Genomic DNA, 16,598 nt, shown 5'->3' with positions numbered 1-16,598 from the left:
AACAATATTAACTCATCCAATCCATGAGCATGGAATATCTTTCTATTTGTTTGTGCCATCTTCAATTTCTTTCACTGATATTTTATAGTTTTCAGAGTACAGGCCTTTCATCTTCCTTGGTTATGTTTATTCACAGATATTTTATTCTTTTTGATGCAATTATAAATGGGGATGTTTTCTTAATTTCTCTTTCTGCTGCATCATTATTGATGCATACAAATGCAACCAATTTCTCTATATCAAGGTAATCCTGGTCTTGTAGAATGAATTTAGAAGTTTTTCTTTCCCTTTATTTTCTGGAATAATTTGAAAACAAAAAGGTATTAAGTCTTTTAAAATGGTAGGTAGAATTTACCTGTGAAGCCATCTTGTCCTGGACTTTTGTTTGTTGAGAATTTTTTTGATAACTGATTCGATTTCTTTACTAGTAATTTGTTCAAATTTTCTTCCTGATTCAGTTTTGTAAAGTTATATGTTTCTAGGAGTTTATTCATTTCTTCAATGTGCTGGCATGTAAGCTTTCATAATATTATTTTGTGGTGCTGGTTATTATTTCTCCTTTTTCACTTCTGATTTTATTTATTTGAGTCCTCTTTTTTCTTGGTAAATATGGCTCAAGATTATCAATTTTGCTTATTTTCAAAAGAACAAGCTCCTGGTATCATTGATCTTTTGTATTATTTCTTAGTCTCTAAGTCATTTATTTCTGCCATAATGTTTATTATTTTCTTCCTTTTACTAGGTTTGAGCTTTTTCATTTGCTATCTTTTTTAGGTGCAAGGTGTGAGATTTTTCTTGTTTCTTTAAGCAGGTCTGTATTGCTCTAAACTTCCCTCTTAGAAATGTTTTGGCTGTGTCCCAAAGAATTTGCACAGTTGTTTCAATTTCTTTAACTCCATGTTTAGAGAGAGATATTGGGAGAGAGCACAAGCAGGGGGAGTGGCAGGCAGAGGGAGAGAGAGAAGCAGGCTCCCCACTGAGTTGGGAGCCCAACACCGGCTCCATCCCAGGATCCTGGGATCATGACCTGAGTGGAAGGCAGACACTCAACTGACGGAGCCACCCAGGTGCCCCATTTCCACGTTTTTTTTTTTTAATTTGCTCTTTGATTTCTTAGTTGATCCATTCATTTTCTAGTATCATGTTATTTAGCCTCCATGTATTTGTGTTCTTTCCAGATGATTTCTGGTAGTTGATTTCTAGTTTCATACTGTTGTGGTGGGAAGATGCTTGATATTATATTTCAATCTGCTTGAATACTGAAAATTGTATTGTGGCCTAATGTGATTTATCACAGAAAATGTCATATGTACTCTTGAAAGAATGAGTATTCTGCTGTTTTTGGATGAAATATTATGTATATATTTGTTAGATCCATCTGGACTAACGTGTCACTCAAAGCCATTGTTTCTTTGTTGATCGTCTGTCTGGATGATTGATGCAGTTAAGTAAATAGGGTGTTAAAGTCCTTATTATTATTGTATTACTGTCAATCTCTCCCTTTATGTCTGTTAAAATTTATTTACTACCCTAGTTTTTTGTTTGTTTCTATCTTCATGGTAAATGTTTTTTAATCCCTTAACTTTCAATCTGCATATGTCTTTACGTCTGAAGTGCCTCTTATAGACAGTGTACAGATGGATCTTTTTTCTATCCATTCAGTCACCCTATGTCTTTTGATTAGTCCATTTGCATTTCAAGTTATTACTGATAAGTATGTACTTACTGCCATTTTGTTACTTGTTTTCTGGTTGTTTTTGTTCTCCTCTGTTCCTTTCTTCTTCTCTCCCCCTCTTCCTTATGCTTTGATGGCTTTCTTTAATGTTATGCTTGGATTCATTTCTCTCTCTCTCTCTTTTTTTTTTTTTTGGTGTGTGTATCTATTATAGGTTTTTAATTTGTGGTTACAATTGGTTTCACATATAACATCTCATGTGTATTGCAGTCTTTATTAACTCAATGGTCACTTAAGTTTGAACACCTTCGTGTCCTACATTTTTACTCCCTTTCCCATTTTCTGTACACCATGTCATATTTTACATCCTTTTATTTTGTGAATCCCTAGACTAATTCTTATAGAGATAATTGATATTGCTTTTGTGCCTTACCCTCCATACTGGTCAATTTACTATTATTTATTCAAATAAGTTTTCTTTCCCATTCTGCCTGTTTTCTCCTTCTGGATTCCCTATAAGATGAATGTTACTACACTTAATGATGTCCTTAATTTCTCTTAACCATTTTTTACTTTTTATTAGTCATATTTCTTTTTGTAGTTCAGCTTGTTTTTCATTAATCTATCTTCCAGGTGTGCAGATTTGGTCTTCTACATTGCCTAATATGCTGTTGACTCTATTGTATTTTTTTATTTCAGTTATTGAATTCTTCATCTCTGACTGGTTCTTTTTATATTTTCTATCTCTTTACTGTAGGTCTTACTGAGATCCTCCACTCTTATTTCAGGTCCACTGAATACCTTTATGATATTACTGAATTCTTTATCAGGCATAGTACTTATTTCCATTTCATTTAGTTCTTTTGCTGTGATTTTGTCCAGTTCTTTTTTTGGGATATATTCCTCTGCCTCACTTTGTCTAACTCTATTTATAGGTATTAGGATGGTCAGCTATATCTCTTGATATTAAAAGTAGTGGCCTTGTGAAAAAGAGGTCTTGTGGTGCCTGGTAGTCAGTGTCCCCTATTCACCAGAACCATGTGCTCCAGGGGTGTCTCCTGGATATGGGCTGTGTAAACACTACTGTTGTGGCTGAGCCACTAGCTGACTGAGCTTTAAGTTCAGTAATCTGCAGTGACTGGCTTTACCTGTTGTGGTTTCTTTTGTGGGGTGTGTCTGAGACAACCATGGATTTTTTTTGGTGGACAATGTCAGCAGACAGCTAGCTGTCTGCACTCTGTGTGCTGCAGTTATGTTCACACCAATTGTCAGAGTGCTCTCCACATGTGGCCCCCTATAGAGCTTTTCTTGGTGATTGGGGCTGGCAGTCAGACCAGTGTGTCTGTCACAGCTGCAGGCTGTGTGGTCAGCTAAAATGCTCAGCTCTGGAACTGCCCATGTGCTGATGTATGGAGTTATTTTCTACTATCTGCAGGGCAGGAGACACTTTGGAATGGTGTCAGTCCCTGCTGGGGCTGCTTGTACAGTGTGTCAAGGCAGGAGCTCCTTTTAAGGAATATTTGCTGAAGTGGGCAAGATGGATGAGGTGAGTCTGCAGGGGAACATGATTTGGGGCACATGGTGCTAGCAAGATAGATGGTGTTCCTGCTGGTATCCACAAGAGTCTAGAAATCTAGGCTGGGGGAGGGGAATAAAGATGGTGTCTGCCAGCACTTTTATTCCTGAAGAAATCTCCTGTAGATCTATGTCCCTCTAGCCCATGTTCTAAGATTAGTAAATTACTCTCCACATATACGCCAGGCACTATTCAAACTGCTACTATCTGCTGTGTTGGTTTGGTTGGGTTATTTATTATGCTAGCTCTTTAAGGAGAGCAAGTCAGTTTCCTATGGACCACTGACCCTCCCAGAGCTAAGCCCACTGATTTTTAATGTACCCAGAGTTAGGCCTTACTAATTTTCAAAGCTTGCCAAGTTAAGCCCCAAACTAGATGTTATGAGTATTCATCTTCCCAGTGCATGTCCCCAGTGCTGAGAGTGCCTGGTAGGTCTGATCCTATTGTTTCTCCATGCTTATGATGTCTCCCATTTGTGGTGAGTCTTGCCAGGGCTTTGGCTCCAAACCATGTCTCTGCTCCTCTTCTCCTTTTCAATGTGGCCTCCTTTCCATGATTAACTGTGGAAGCTATGTTCTGCAGAGTGAGTTACACAGATGTAGTTGTTATTTTGGTGTGTCCCTAGGATGAGGTGAGCTCAAGATCCTCCTCCTCCTCCATTCTCCTGACCTTTGTCTTGTTCTTTTTTTTTAAATTTTGCAAATGTTGTGTCACTTCAAGCTCCAAATAAAATATTACCCACTGAACTTACAGCTAAAAGTCAATGTAAAATCATTCACATAATAGATACAATATGTCAGATGCAGTGTATCCTAAGACAACATTTTAAATGTGCTGTCATGAGGCTAAAGCATCTTATAAATCTCCATTATACAGGAGCAATGGTATCTCTAAAATATTATGAGAGAGATGTCAGATCAGCTGCAATTACTATAGCAGGTCCAAGATAATAGAAGAGCAGAGACAAAGAAAAAATGATGAGGCCCTGACCAGGCAACAAGCATCCTCTCAGGGACCTGTAGATATATGCCTTGGATTCCTCAGGCATACTGTCACCTTTATTATGATTATTATTTTGCATCTGATCCTAATTTGACTTCCAAAATACACTTTCCTATTGTATTGACCTGTCAACATGTTTTACTAGCAGCATCATTTTTTGTACTATAAATAAGTAAACTGACATCCTGACTTATTAATAGGCCTCATTTAACAAAAGTTGATCTTTCACAGAACAAGTAACATGTGAGTGAATGGATAAAATAAGTTTCTCTCATGTGCAAAATTGAAGACCAAATATTAGGGTATGTTGCACCAAAATGTGTTCACACCATGAGCCCAGACTTCTGGCTTTTCTTTCTAACACTACTGTTTAATTGTTAGGTCATGCACACAGAAGGTATGCAACAGACACTTACTGAGTGAATCAAGTGAGCAAAAACTTATTCTGGTTTAAAGTCAACTGGAAGGTTTGACTTGACTTTACATGAGTCCTTTCAAATAGTTCAATATGGTCACTCTGGTTCATTGACCATTTTCATCATTCATGCAGTATGCAGACCATGCAAATATATCTTAAAAGATCATGGGCCACACAATCATTTGTTAATCTATATTATCAAATTAAATTATCAAATAAGCTTCCCTTATTGTTATAGTTAATGGAAATGGTACCTATAATACTGGTGGATGTCATCATTCTTTTTTTACTTACAAATTACATTTTTGGAACATTAAAAAAGTTGCTGCTAAATTCAGTGTTAAAATTTCCTCTCACTCTTTTTGAGAATGTGAAGATGAAAAGTCTTCACGGGTAAATGTTTCAACTTAAAATGTTCACTTAGCTTTTACCCAAAGTGAATAAATTATCTTTTAAGCTATAGCTGATTATTTTCTAACTGATAGTAGAATCTTTTTAAACAGTAAAGAACCTCCAAAATGCAAAAACTGTAAATAAACTGTATCAATCAAAATCAAAGAAACCACCTTTTCTAAATAACATAAAAACTGAGAAAAGTTAAGCACATATATAAATACTCCTATTTTTAAGCAGAAAAAGTTCAATCCTATTGTAATATCTCAATTTAACAAAGATCTATCAAAAGTGATAACGACTTTACAGTAAGTTTTAAAAAATTCAGAAATTTTCTAATGGAAAAAAAATTTTCCTGTCCAAGATTTTCAGCAACAATGGAGCTAATAAGAACCTGGGTATTTGCATTTTTCTATAAAATTACTTTATCTCCATTAGAATAATGAATTTTATTAATTTTTCTCAACATGTATTTTTTAAAAGATTCAACAGGAATCTATTTTTCTTTCTGTTTCAAATAACCTTGAATTTTGAATAACAAGTCATCTATTGAATTTTAAACCTTTCAGGTAAAATAATAACAGAAATACATTAAGGCAAGTTGAGAAAAAAATTCTTTAAAAAGGACTATTGAATTTGCTTGGAGATTAAAATGTCATAATATGTTTAATTCTTGATCAGACACTGGAAAAATCAACTGGTTTAAAAAAGTATAAGGATATTTTTGGTGTGAAGAGAATATAATTTTTAAAAATGCTCTATTACTAATTATGGGATTAATGCCTCCACAAACAATGGCTACCCATGTATTCTCCTGGCTCTCCTGGCTCAGATTTAGCCAAGTAAAAACTGCATCCTTTTATGGAGTTGTACTTAGGAAGCAAAACTAGTTTATAAATAAAGTGACTTAAATCCTTTCATGATGGTACAAGCCAGATTCTCACTGTTATCTGCTTTGTCTGAGTATAAATTAGAGAAAATAGTGACTGGAAGGAAGTTCATTTCCCTATGTCCAAATTATTTATATATGTTTATAAGTTATGTTTCTTAATTAACTTTAACACCCCACTGTACTCTGAATACTATTTTAATATGTTATATGAATAGATATATTCAGTTTTATTTTCAACCATTTGAGGTTGGTTAAATTAGCACTTAGAATGATCTAGACATTTTTAAGAAGATGGTCAGTTTGTCTTTCTCTTAACTACTATAACATCTGTGCTTGGACACATAAGCTTATGCTGTTCCTTAACTGTCTCATGCATGTAATTCTTGAATCATCAAGACTCAAAGTGTTATCTATGACTTTTGTATTTCCATAGCACACAGTAGGGTCTTAGACAAGTAACAGATTATTTAAGATCCTTGATAAGTATTTTGAACTGCTGAAATGCATACTATAACATGCTGTTTACACTATGTTTAATTTACTGTATAGACTTCAACAATCTACTAGTACAAGAAATACAGTAAAATTTTCATTCTATGCTACTATATACAAATTATTATTACCTGGCAATGATTTAGACCACTTGACTACAGAAAGAAGTTGTCTCTCGCCTAGTTGATTAAGACTTGTCAGCAAAGAACTGGAGGTATCAGGTTTGGTGTTGTCATGTCCTGCGTAGATCACATCTGGTTCAATGTTCATTAGCAGGTTGATCAATGGTGGGATCAACTGTATATCTTGACTTGGTGAGAAGGAGATTCTTTGGCTTAGGGCTTGGCTTTCATTTGGAATGCCCACAGGCTGTGGGAGAGCAACGGCATCCAATGCTCTCATAACTCTGACTTTATTGAACTTTTTAAACTTTCTACCTATTAAGAAAAAAAGAAAAGATCATGTAAATACATATAAACTAAATCTTCCAGCAGACTGTTATTTTTCTTAAGTCTTAGAATTAGAGCATTGTAGGTTTTAACATCAATCTAATAAAATGAAATTGAATCAGTAAAATGTTAGGTCTCAGACTTGGATTAAAGAATTAATTACACCAGCATTTTCTAGGTTGGTGTGTTATGAATATTTACACCAGTATCTAATGGAGGATTATGGAACATTGCAGCAATATGTATGAAAAGGCAAACAGCTTTCAGTAGAGACTAAGCTCAGTATCGGTAAATATTCTGACAGGACTGCCTCCCAAAAGCTAATGCTACAGACTTCATTACTTAAAACATAGTTTGCAGTAAATATTGAATCTTCTTTTGGGTTTTATTCTTTTAGGAATGTGTTGAGAGCTAGCCCAGAGTATGTAAGATGATGGGGTAGGAGGATCTTGAGCTCACTTTGTATCATAGACATACTGAGATAATAGCTACATCTATTCAACTAACTCTGAAAATGACCCGAAGACTAGTGGAACAGACCTTCCACAGTTATTTGTGGAGAGGAGGGCACATTGAAAAGTGTAGGAGGGGTGAAGACACACTGGGACTGAAACCTTGGTGGGACTGACTCCAAAAGGGAGGGACATCAGAAGCTGGAAAAGCAAGCAGATCAGACCCCACACTACACACTCCCAGCACTGGGCACCTGCACTGGGAAGATGAGTCCACATAACATAGGGCTTTCAATACTAGTGTGGCTTAACTTCAAGAGCTTTAAATATCAGTGGGCTTAACGCCCATTCTTGCGGGAACTAGTACAAACACTCTCCATTTACCTTGCTAAAACTGTATACCCAACAATGATGTTCTCCTATGGACCCACCCCATCTAACCCCACCCACCTCATCAGGTATCCCTCCAAAGTGTCTCTGGCCCTGGGAAAGTGGGAGGTCAGGGGGAAAGAACTTCATATATCAGCATGCCCACAGTTCCAGCAGCCAGCCTTTTAGCTGCCTGTGCAGGTAGCAAGACTTAACCTTCATACACCTGAAATTGTGGCAGGGTGGCTAATTGCAGACATTTGGTCTGACTACTGGCCCCATCCACCAATAAGACCATGGAAACCTCAGACAAGACCTTCAAAAGTATGGGGACCAAACCTTGTCCAGTGTGCCCAGCAGGAAAACTGGGTCATTGCAGCTGGTTGGGCTGGAAGCAACTGCAGATTAGCCACAATTGTAGGTACACATAGCACACACAAGGAGCAGCCCTGGAGCACCTGGTTCGGTGACCAGGGGACATTGTGCTACAGAGTACCACAGGACCTCTCCTTCACAAGGTCACTACTTTCAATACCAGGAAACATACCTGACCTACCAAATACATATAAACAAACACAGGGAGTTAGGCAAAATGAAGAGACAGAAAAATCTCTCCCAAATGAAGGAGCAAGACAAAATTACAGCAAAAGAGCTAAATGAAATGAAAATAACCAATGTTGGATAAATAGTTCAAAGTAATAGTCATGATACCCAATGGACGAGAAAAGTATGGATCATTTGTTAGATCTTCAATAAAGAGATGGAAAGTACAAAAAGAACCAGTTAGAGATGAAGAATTCAATAACTGAAACAATGCACTGAAGGAAATCAATAGCAGATTACAGGAATGCAGAATAATAGATCAGCCATCTGGAAGACAATGTAATGGAAAGCAACCAGGCTTAATGAGAAAGAGAAAAAAAAAGAATAAGAAATGAAAAGAGGTTAAGGGAACTCAGCAACATTATGAGGAGTAATAATATTTGCACTATATGGATCCCAGACGGAGATGAGAGAAAGACGGGACAGAAAAGTTATTTGAAGAAATAATAGCTGAAAACTTCCTTAATCTGAACAAGATGACAGACATTCAAGTCCAGGAAGAACAGAGAGCCCCTAACAAGATGAACCCAAAGAAGTCTGCATCAAGATAGATAATAATTAAAATGGCAAAAAGTAATGATAAAGCAAAAAATTTTTAAAGCAGCAAGAGAAAAGAAAACAGTTACATACAAGGGAAACCCCATAAAAGTATAAGCTGATTTTTCAATAGAAACTTTGTAAGCCAAAGGGAATGACCTGAGGTCCTCAAAATAGTGAAAGAGAAAAAGCCTACTACCAAGAATGTTCTACCTGGCAGGCTGTAATTCAGAATTGAAGGAGAGATAAAGTGCTTCCCAGACAAACAAAAGTCAAAGAAATGCATCACCACTAAACCAGACTTAAAACAAATGTTGAAGGAAATTATTTGAGTGGGAAAAAAAAGGTCGTAGTTAGAAGTAAGAAAATTACAAAAGAAAATAATTTCACAGGTAAAGCAAACATACAATAAAGGTAGTAGCTTAATCACTTGTAAAGCCAATGTGAAGCCAAAACCACAAAAGTACTAAAATCAATTATATCTCTAAAAATCAGTCAAGTGATACACAAAGGCATGCAATATATGGCACCATATACATAAGGTGTGGATGAGAAAGTAAAATTTAGTGCTTATAGAACGTATTCAAACTTAAGTGACCATCAACTTAACGTAAACAGCTCTACACATAAGATGTTATATCTAAAACCAATGGTAAACTTACAAATAAAAAAAAACCTATGATAAAATACACAAAAAAAAGAAAGGCATCCAAGCATGACACTAAAGAAAGTCATCAAACCACAAGAAAAGAAGAAAGGAACAGAAGAGAACTATAAAACAAACCACAAAACAATGAATAAAAATGCAAAAATTACAGACCTATCAATAATCACTTTAACTGTAAATGGACTAAAAGCTCCAATCAAGACTCAAGATGACTGAATGGATGAAAAGACAATACCCAACTCTATGCTGCCTAGAAGAAACTTACATCAGACCTAAAGACACATACAGACTGAACTTAAAAAGAAGTAAAAAAAATATGCATCATGCAAATGGAATTGAAAAAGAAAAAGTCAAGGTAGAAATACTTATATCAGACAAAATAGATTTTTTTAAAGATTTTATTTATTCATTTGAGAAAGAGTGAGCAAACAAGAGAGCACAAGTGGTAGAGGGAGAGGGAAAGGGAAAAACACGTTCCCCACTGAGCAGAGAGCCTGATGCAGAACTCGATCCCTGGATCATAACCTGAGCTGAAGGCAGACGCTTAAGTGACTGAGCCACCCAGGTGCCCCCAGACAAAACAGATTTTAAAACAAAGACAAAGGACACTACATTACTATAAAGGGATCATTCAGTGAGAGGACATAACAATTGTAAATATCTATGCACCCCAAATAGGAGCACCTAAATATATAAAGCATATATTAAGAGACTTAAAGGGAGAAATTGACAGTAATACAATAACATTAGGGGACCATAACATCCCACTTACATCAATGGATAGATCATCCAGGCAGAAAATTAACAAAGAAACAGTGGCTCTGAGTGACACTTGGACCAGGTGGACCTAATAGATTTATACAGAACGGTCCATCCAAAAACAGCAGAATATACATCCTTTTCAAGTACACACAGAATATCTTCCAGAAGAGATCACATGTTAGGCCACAGGACAATTCTCAATAAATTTAAGAAGATTGAAATAATAGCAAGCATCTTTTCTGACCGCAATGATATAGAACTAGAAATCAGTTATAAGAAAAAACTGGAAAAAACACAAACACACAGAGGCTAAACAATTTATAGGTCAACCAAGAAATCAGAGGGAATACAAAAATACATGGAGAGAAATGAAAATGAAAACAGAATGATCCAAAATCTTTGGGGTGCAGGAAAAGCAGTTCTAAGAGGAAAGTTTATAACAATACAGGTCTACCTCAAGAAAATAAAATCTCAAATAAAGAACCCAACCTTACATCTAAAGGAACTAGGAAAAGAAGAACAAACAGATTCCTAAGCTAGTAGAAAGAAAGAAATAATAAGGATTATGTCAGAATAAAAAAAAATTCAGACTAAAAAAACAATAGAAAAGATCAATGAAACTAAGAGCTGATTTTTTAAAAGGGTAAACAAAATTGACAAAACTTTAGCCAGAATCATCAAGGAAAAAGAGAGAGGATTCAAATAAATAAAAACAGAAATAAAGGAGGAGAAATAATTGATACCACAGAAATACAATGGAGTATAAGAGACTACTACAAAAAATTATAGGCCAACAAACTGGACAACCTAGAAGAAATGGATAAATACCTGGAAACATAAACAATCTCCCAAACTGAATAAGGAAGAAAAAGGAAAGTTGAACAGACTCAATTACTAGCCATAAAACTGAAAAAGTGATCTAAAGTTCCTAACAAGCAAAAGCCCAGGACCAGATGGCTTCACCACAATGAATTCTACCAAACATTTAAAGAAAAATTAATACCTATTATTTTCAAACTATTCCAAAAAATAAAAGAGGAAGGAAAACTTCCAAATTCATTCAATGAGGTGAGCAGTAACCTGATACCAAAACCAAATAAAGACACTAGAAGAAAAGAAAACTACGGGCCAATATCTCTGCTGAACATAGATGCAAAAATCCTTAACAAAATATTAGCAAACAGAATTCAATGATACATTAAAAATTACTCACCACAATCAAGTGAGATTTATTCCAGGGATACAAGGGTGATTCAGTACTCACAAAGCAATCAAAGTGATGCATCAAATAAACAAGAGGAAGGATAAAAATTATATGACCAACTCAAAAGATGCAGAAAAAGCATTTGTGCAAAATACAACACCCATTCATACCAAAAACTCTAAAAATAAAAGTGGGTTTAGAAGGATTATGCCTCAACATAATAAAAGCCATATATGAAAAACCCATAGCTAACATCATATCCAATGGTGAAAAACATGGAGTGTTTCCTCTATGATCAGGAACAAGACAAGGATGTCCACTCTCATCACTGTTATTCAATGCTTTACTGGAAATCCTAGTCACAACAATTGGACAAGAAAAAGAATCAAAAGGCATCCAAATTGGTAAGGAAAAAGTAAAACTGTCACAAATTCAGACGACATGACATATATATATACATATACATATATATATATACACACACATACATATATACATACACACATATATATGTATGTATATGCACATATGCATGTGTATACATATACATATACATTATAATATATATATATATATATATATATATATATATATCTCCTTAAAGATTCCACTAAAATCTATTAGAAGTAATAAATGAATTTAGTACAGTTTCAGGATTCAAAATTAATATACATAAATCTGTTGCATTTGTATACACTAATAATGATGTAACAGATAAATTTAGAAAACAATTACATTTACAATCACACCAAAAAGAATAAAATACCTACAAATTAATTTAATGAAGGAAGTGAAAGACATGAACTCTGAAACTTTAAGGCATAATTCAAAGAAAATGATGACACAAACAAATAGAAAAATAAACCATGGTCATGTATTGGAAAAATTAATGTTAAAATATCCAAACTACCTAAAACAATCTACAGATTTGATGCATTCTCTATCAAAATAGCAATAGTATTTTTCACAAAACTATAACAAATAATATTATAATTTGTATGGAACCACAAAATACCCTGAATAGCCAAAGAAATTTTGAGAAGGAACAAAGCTAGAGATATATCAATTCCAGATTTCAAGATATACTACACAGTTAGAATAATGAAAACATTATGGTACTGGCACATAAATAGACACGCCAATCAATGAAACACAATAAAGAGCCCAGAAATAAACCCACACCTATAGGTCAATTAATCGACAGGCTCTTCAAAAATGTTGCTGTGAAAAGTGAACAGTCACATGCGAAAGAATGAAACTGTACCACATATACCATATAAAAAAATAAACTCAAAATGGATTAAAGACCTAAATATGAGACATGAAGGCACAAAAGTGCTTAAAGAAAATATAGAGAGTAACCTCTTTGTCATCAGCCTTAGCATCATTTTTCTAGATATATCTCCTCAGGTAAGGGAAACAAAAGCAAAATTAAACTATTAGAACTATACCAAAATAAAAAAGTTTTTGCACAGTGAAAGAAACTCAACAAACCAACAAGGCAACCTACTGAATGGGAAAGGATATTAGCAAATGATATATCCAGTAAAGGTTCAATATATAAAAAATAAGCAATCTGATTAAAAAATGGGCAGAGTATCTTAGGGGCGCCTGGGTGGCACAGTCGTTGGGCATCTGCCTTCGGCTCAGGGCGTGATCCCGGCGTTATGGGATCGAGCCCCACATCAGGCTCCTCTACTATGAGCCTGCTTCTTCCTCTCCCACTCCCCCTACTTGTGTTCCCTCTCTCGCTGGCTGTCTCTATCTCTGTCAAATAAATAAATTTAAAAAAAAATGGGCAGAGTATCTGAACAGAGTGTTTTTTTCAAAGACATACAAATGGGCAACCTAATCATGAAAAGATGCTCGTCAGTAATCAACAGGGAAGTGCAAATCAAAACCACAATGAGATATAATCTTAAATCTTACACCAGAATAGCTAGAATAAAAAAGACAAGTAAAAACAAGTGTTGGTGAGGATGTGGAGAAAAGGGAATCCTCACGCACTGTTGGTGGAAATGTAAATTGGTGCAAACACTATGGAAAACAGTATGGAGGTTACCCAAAAAATTAGAAATACCATATGATCCAGTAATTCCACTACTGGGTATTTATCCAAAGAAAATGAAAACTCTACCTTGGAAAGACATATGCACCCCTATGTTTATTGAAACACTATTAATGACAGCCAAGATATGGAAACAAACCAAGTGTCTGGTGATAGATGAATGGATAAAGAAGATGTGATACATACATACATACATACATACATACATACATACATACATAGATACACACAATGAAATAGTACTCAGCCATAGAAAATAATGAGATCTTGCCATTTATGACACCATGGATGGACCTGGAGGATATTATGTAAAGTGAAAGACAAATATTGTACAATTTCACTTACATGTGAAATCTAAGAACAAAAAAAAATGAGTAAACAAACAAAAAGCAGACACAGACTCATAAATACAGAGAAGAAACTGATTGTTGCTAGAGGGATGGTGAATGGGAGGATGGGCAAAATGGGTGAAGGAGAGTGGGAGATACAGGCTTCCAGTTTTGTAATGAATATTTCACCCGGGTAAAAGTTACAGCATAGGAAATATAGTAAGTAGTGCTGTAACAACACTGTATGATGACAGATGGTAGTTACACTTGTGAACAGAGTATAACATAATGAGGAATTACTATGTTGTACAACTGAAACCAAGGTAACAGGGTGTGTCAATTATACTTCAATTAAAAAAAAAGAAGAATGAAAGAGGTGGGTTGGGGCCTGGCCAAAATAGGTATAACATCCAGTTATAAGATAAATAAGTCACAGAGATTTAAAGTACAACATAGGGTATATTGCAAATAATATTGTAATAACTTTCTATGGTGAGAGATGGTGACTACACTTACTGTTATAAGCATTGAGTAATGTATAGAATTGTCAAATCACTATGATGTACTCCTGAAACTAATATAACATTGTAGTCACCTATACTTCAATAAAAACAAAGAATTAAAAAAATTTTAAAAATCTATAGAACTTCATATAACTGTACTTCCAGCATTTTGTTGAGAAAACAAATAATGGAAAAAAGCACTCAGAATTAAATAACAATAGTGTTATTTACAATATTATTTATGTACTTCCGAAAAACAATAGCATCTGGAGGTTTGGGTAACCTAAGTAGAGACTAGAGGTGTAACCTCTTCCACTGTACTATTCTCCCACCTACTGTGTCTGTCTTTGGGAGGTAATATGCATGGGAGCTTTCATTTTTTTCCTGGAAGGAGAGGAGACTCAGATACTAGGAGCTCAGATACTAGGGAGTGGACATGAGGGTAATGGGAAGCAGAATGAAAGACTGACTTAATAGTTGTCTCTCACTCATCCTGATGAATGTTATTTTGAGGGACGGAATGTGCAAAATTTCATAGCAGCACTGTATGTAATAGCCTTCAAAATGGAAACCAATGTCTATCAAAATGAGAATGGAGGGTGCCTGGGTGGATCAGTTGGTTAAGCATCCAACTCTTGATTTTGGCTCAGTCATGATCTCAGGGTTGTGGGATCCAGCCCTGTGACTGGTTCCATGCTGCGTGTGGAGCCTACTTAAGACTCTCTCTCTCTCCCTGCCCCGCTTATATGTGCTCTCTCTCTTTAAAAAAATGAGAATGGATGATAGTCATAGAATGTTATAATATAGTGCAGTAAAAAATGAATAAAACAGAATAATACACATCAGAATAAAGAGCTTCACTAATGTTAGGTAAATAAGGTCAAATTGCAGAAATACATGTGCCATATGATACCATTTTTATAAAGTGGTAAAACAATCCTCAAAACTAAAGAATACATTGTTGATAGAAATAGATATTCAGAAAATTTATAAAATAACTCAAGGGAATGATAAACCCAATATTCAAGATAAAGGTTTCCTGGAAAAATGATAGCTTACGTATAGCCTAGTAGTAAAAATTCTGAACTATGTTACAAAAAAGTTGTAGGAACTTGGGAAGAGAGAGAAAAAGGTTCTGAATCTAGTTAGTATGTGTTATTAAAATAATTTGGTAAAACGTTACAGGCATAGTTATTGTTTAATTCTGATATAATTAAAGAGGAATATAGTTTAATTATGAATCTTCAGAATGAGAAAGTAAGCACTAACAAAATGGAAAAAAAGATTAACAAATTAACAATGGATGAGTGAGTACTGAATGGGGAAAAGAAAATGAAGGAAAAGTTAACCAACCCAGCAAAGTAAGAAAAGGAGTATTTAAGTAACAAATATACTTAAATAAATACATAAAATATATATAAAATGTATTGGAAGAAATAAAAGCTTATATATTGATTACCCCAACAAATGTCAATGTCAAAGAAAGTCAGGCTGGGTTAAAAAAATTAAATTTGTAGTTTTTAAGAAAAACAATAAAAACAGGAAAAGAAGCAGAAAATTAAAAGATGAGAAAAAGTGAACCAGGTAAATACAACATGTAGAAAGCAAGAGAAGCAATATTAATAACAGATAAAACAGAATTCAAGGCCAAAGACATTAAATGAGACAAAAGTGAGGATATTAAGGATAAAGTATTCCCCTCAAAGAAAACATAAAGCATAAGCCTTTATGAAACAAACAATACAGAAGCCAAACACTTAAAACAAAAAAAAAACCTTTAAAAAAAGAAAAAAAGAAAACTTGATAAAAACAGAGTGGGAATATTCTTATATTTCTTTCATATTTTACATATCAAGTGCACAATTAATAAGCACAGATAGAGAATTTAAACTGATACAGTACAAGGAATCTTTAATAAATTCTGAAAAAATAAACACTATGTTGTTTCATCACAACATTATTTTATTAAAAATCAAAGTTAACGGCATTTAACACATTTTTCTAGTTAAACCCTTGATCAATGAGGAAATTTACATAAAAATTATTAATCATCTAGACATTAACAAAAATAACATTTCAAATCAAAATGAATGAGATACAGTTAAATACACAAATATACATAGAAAGAATTATATAGTTTTTTGTGAAAAAATAATGAAAACAAATGAGTTAAGCATTCAATAAAGACATTAGTAGAAGAGAGAAAA

The 16,598-nt window shown here is 34.5% G+C and overlaps 1 protein-coding gene across 1 annotated transcript in view; it reads right to left on the bottom strand.

Moving 5' to 3' along the window:
* PGR (progesterone receptor) overlaps positions 1–16,598 on the bottom strand; it is a 108,268-nt gene that overhangs the window by 28,457 nt on the left and 63,213 nt on the right. Inside the window, exon 4 of the mRNA XM_045790854.2 lies at positions 6,580–6,885. Coding sequence (XP_045646810.1) covers positions 6,580–6,885 — 306 coding nt within the window. The remainder of the gene's footprint in view (positions 1–6,579; positions 6,886–16,598) is intronic.

The sequence above is a fragment of the Ursus americanus genome, chromosome 16 (assembly GCF_024610735.1).
Source record: "Ursus americanus isolate L20-20 chromosome 16, mUrsAme1.1.p, whole genome shotgun sequence".
Taxonomy (NCBI): Eukaryota; Metazoa; Chordata; class Mammalia; order Carnivora; family Ursidae; genus Ursus; species Ursus americanus.
Note: the sequence above shows the minus strand (reverse complement) of the source record. Positions and strands in the feature narration are given on the sequence as shown.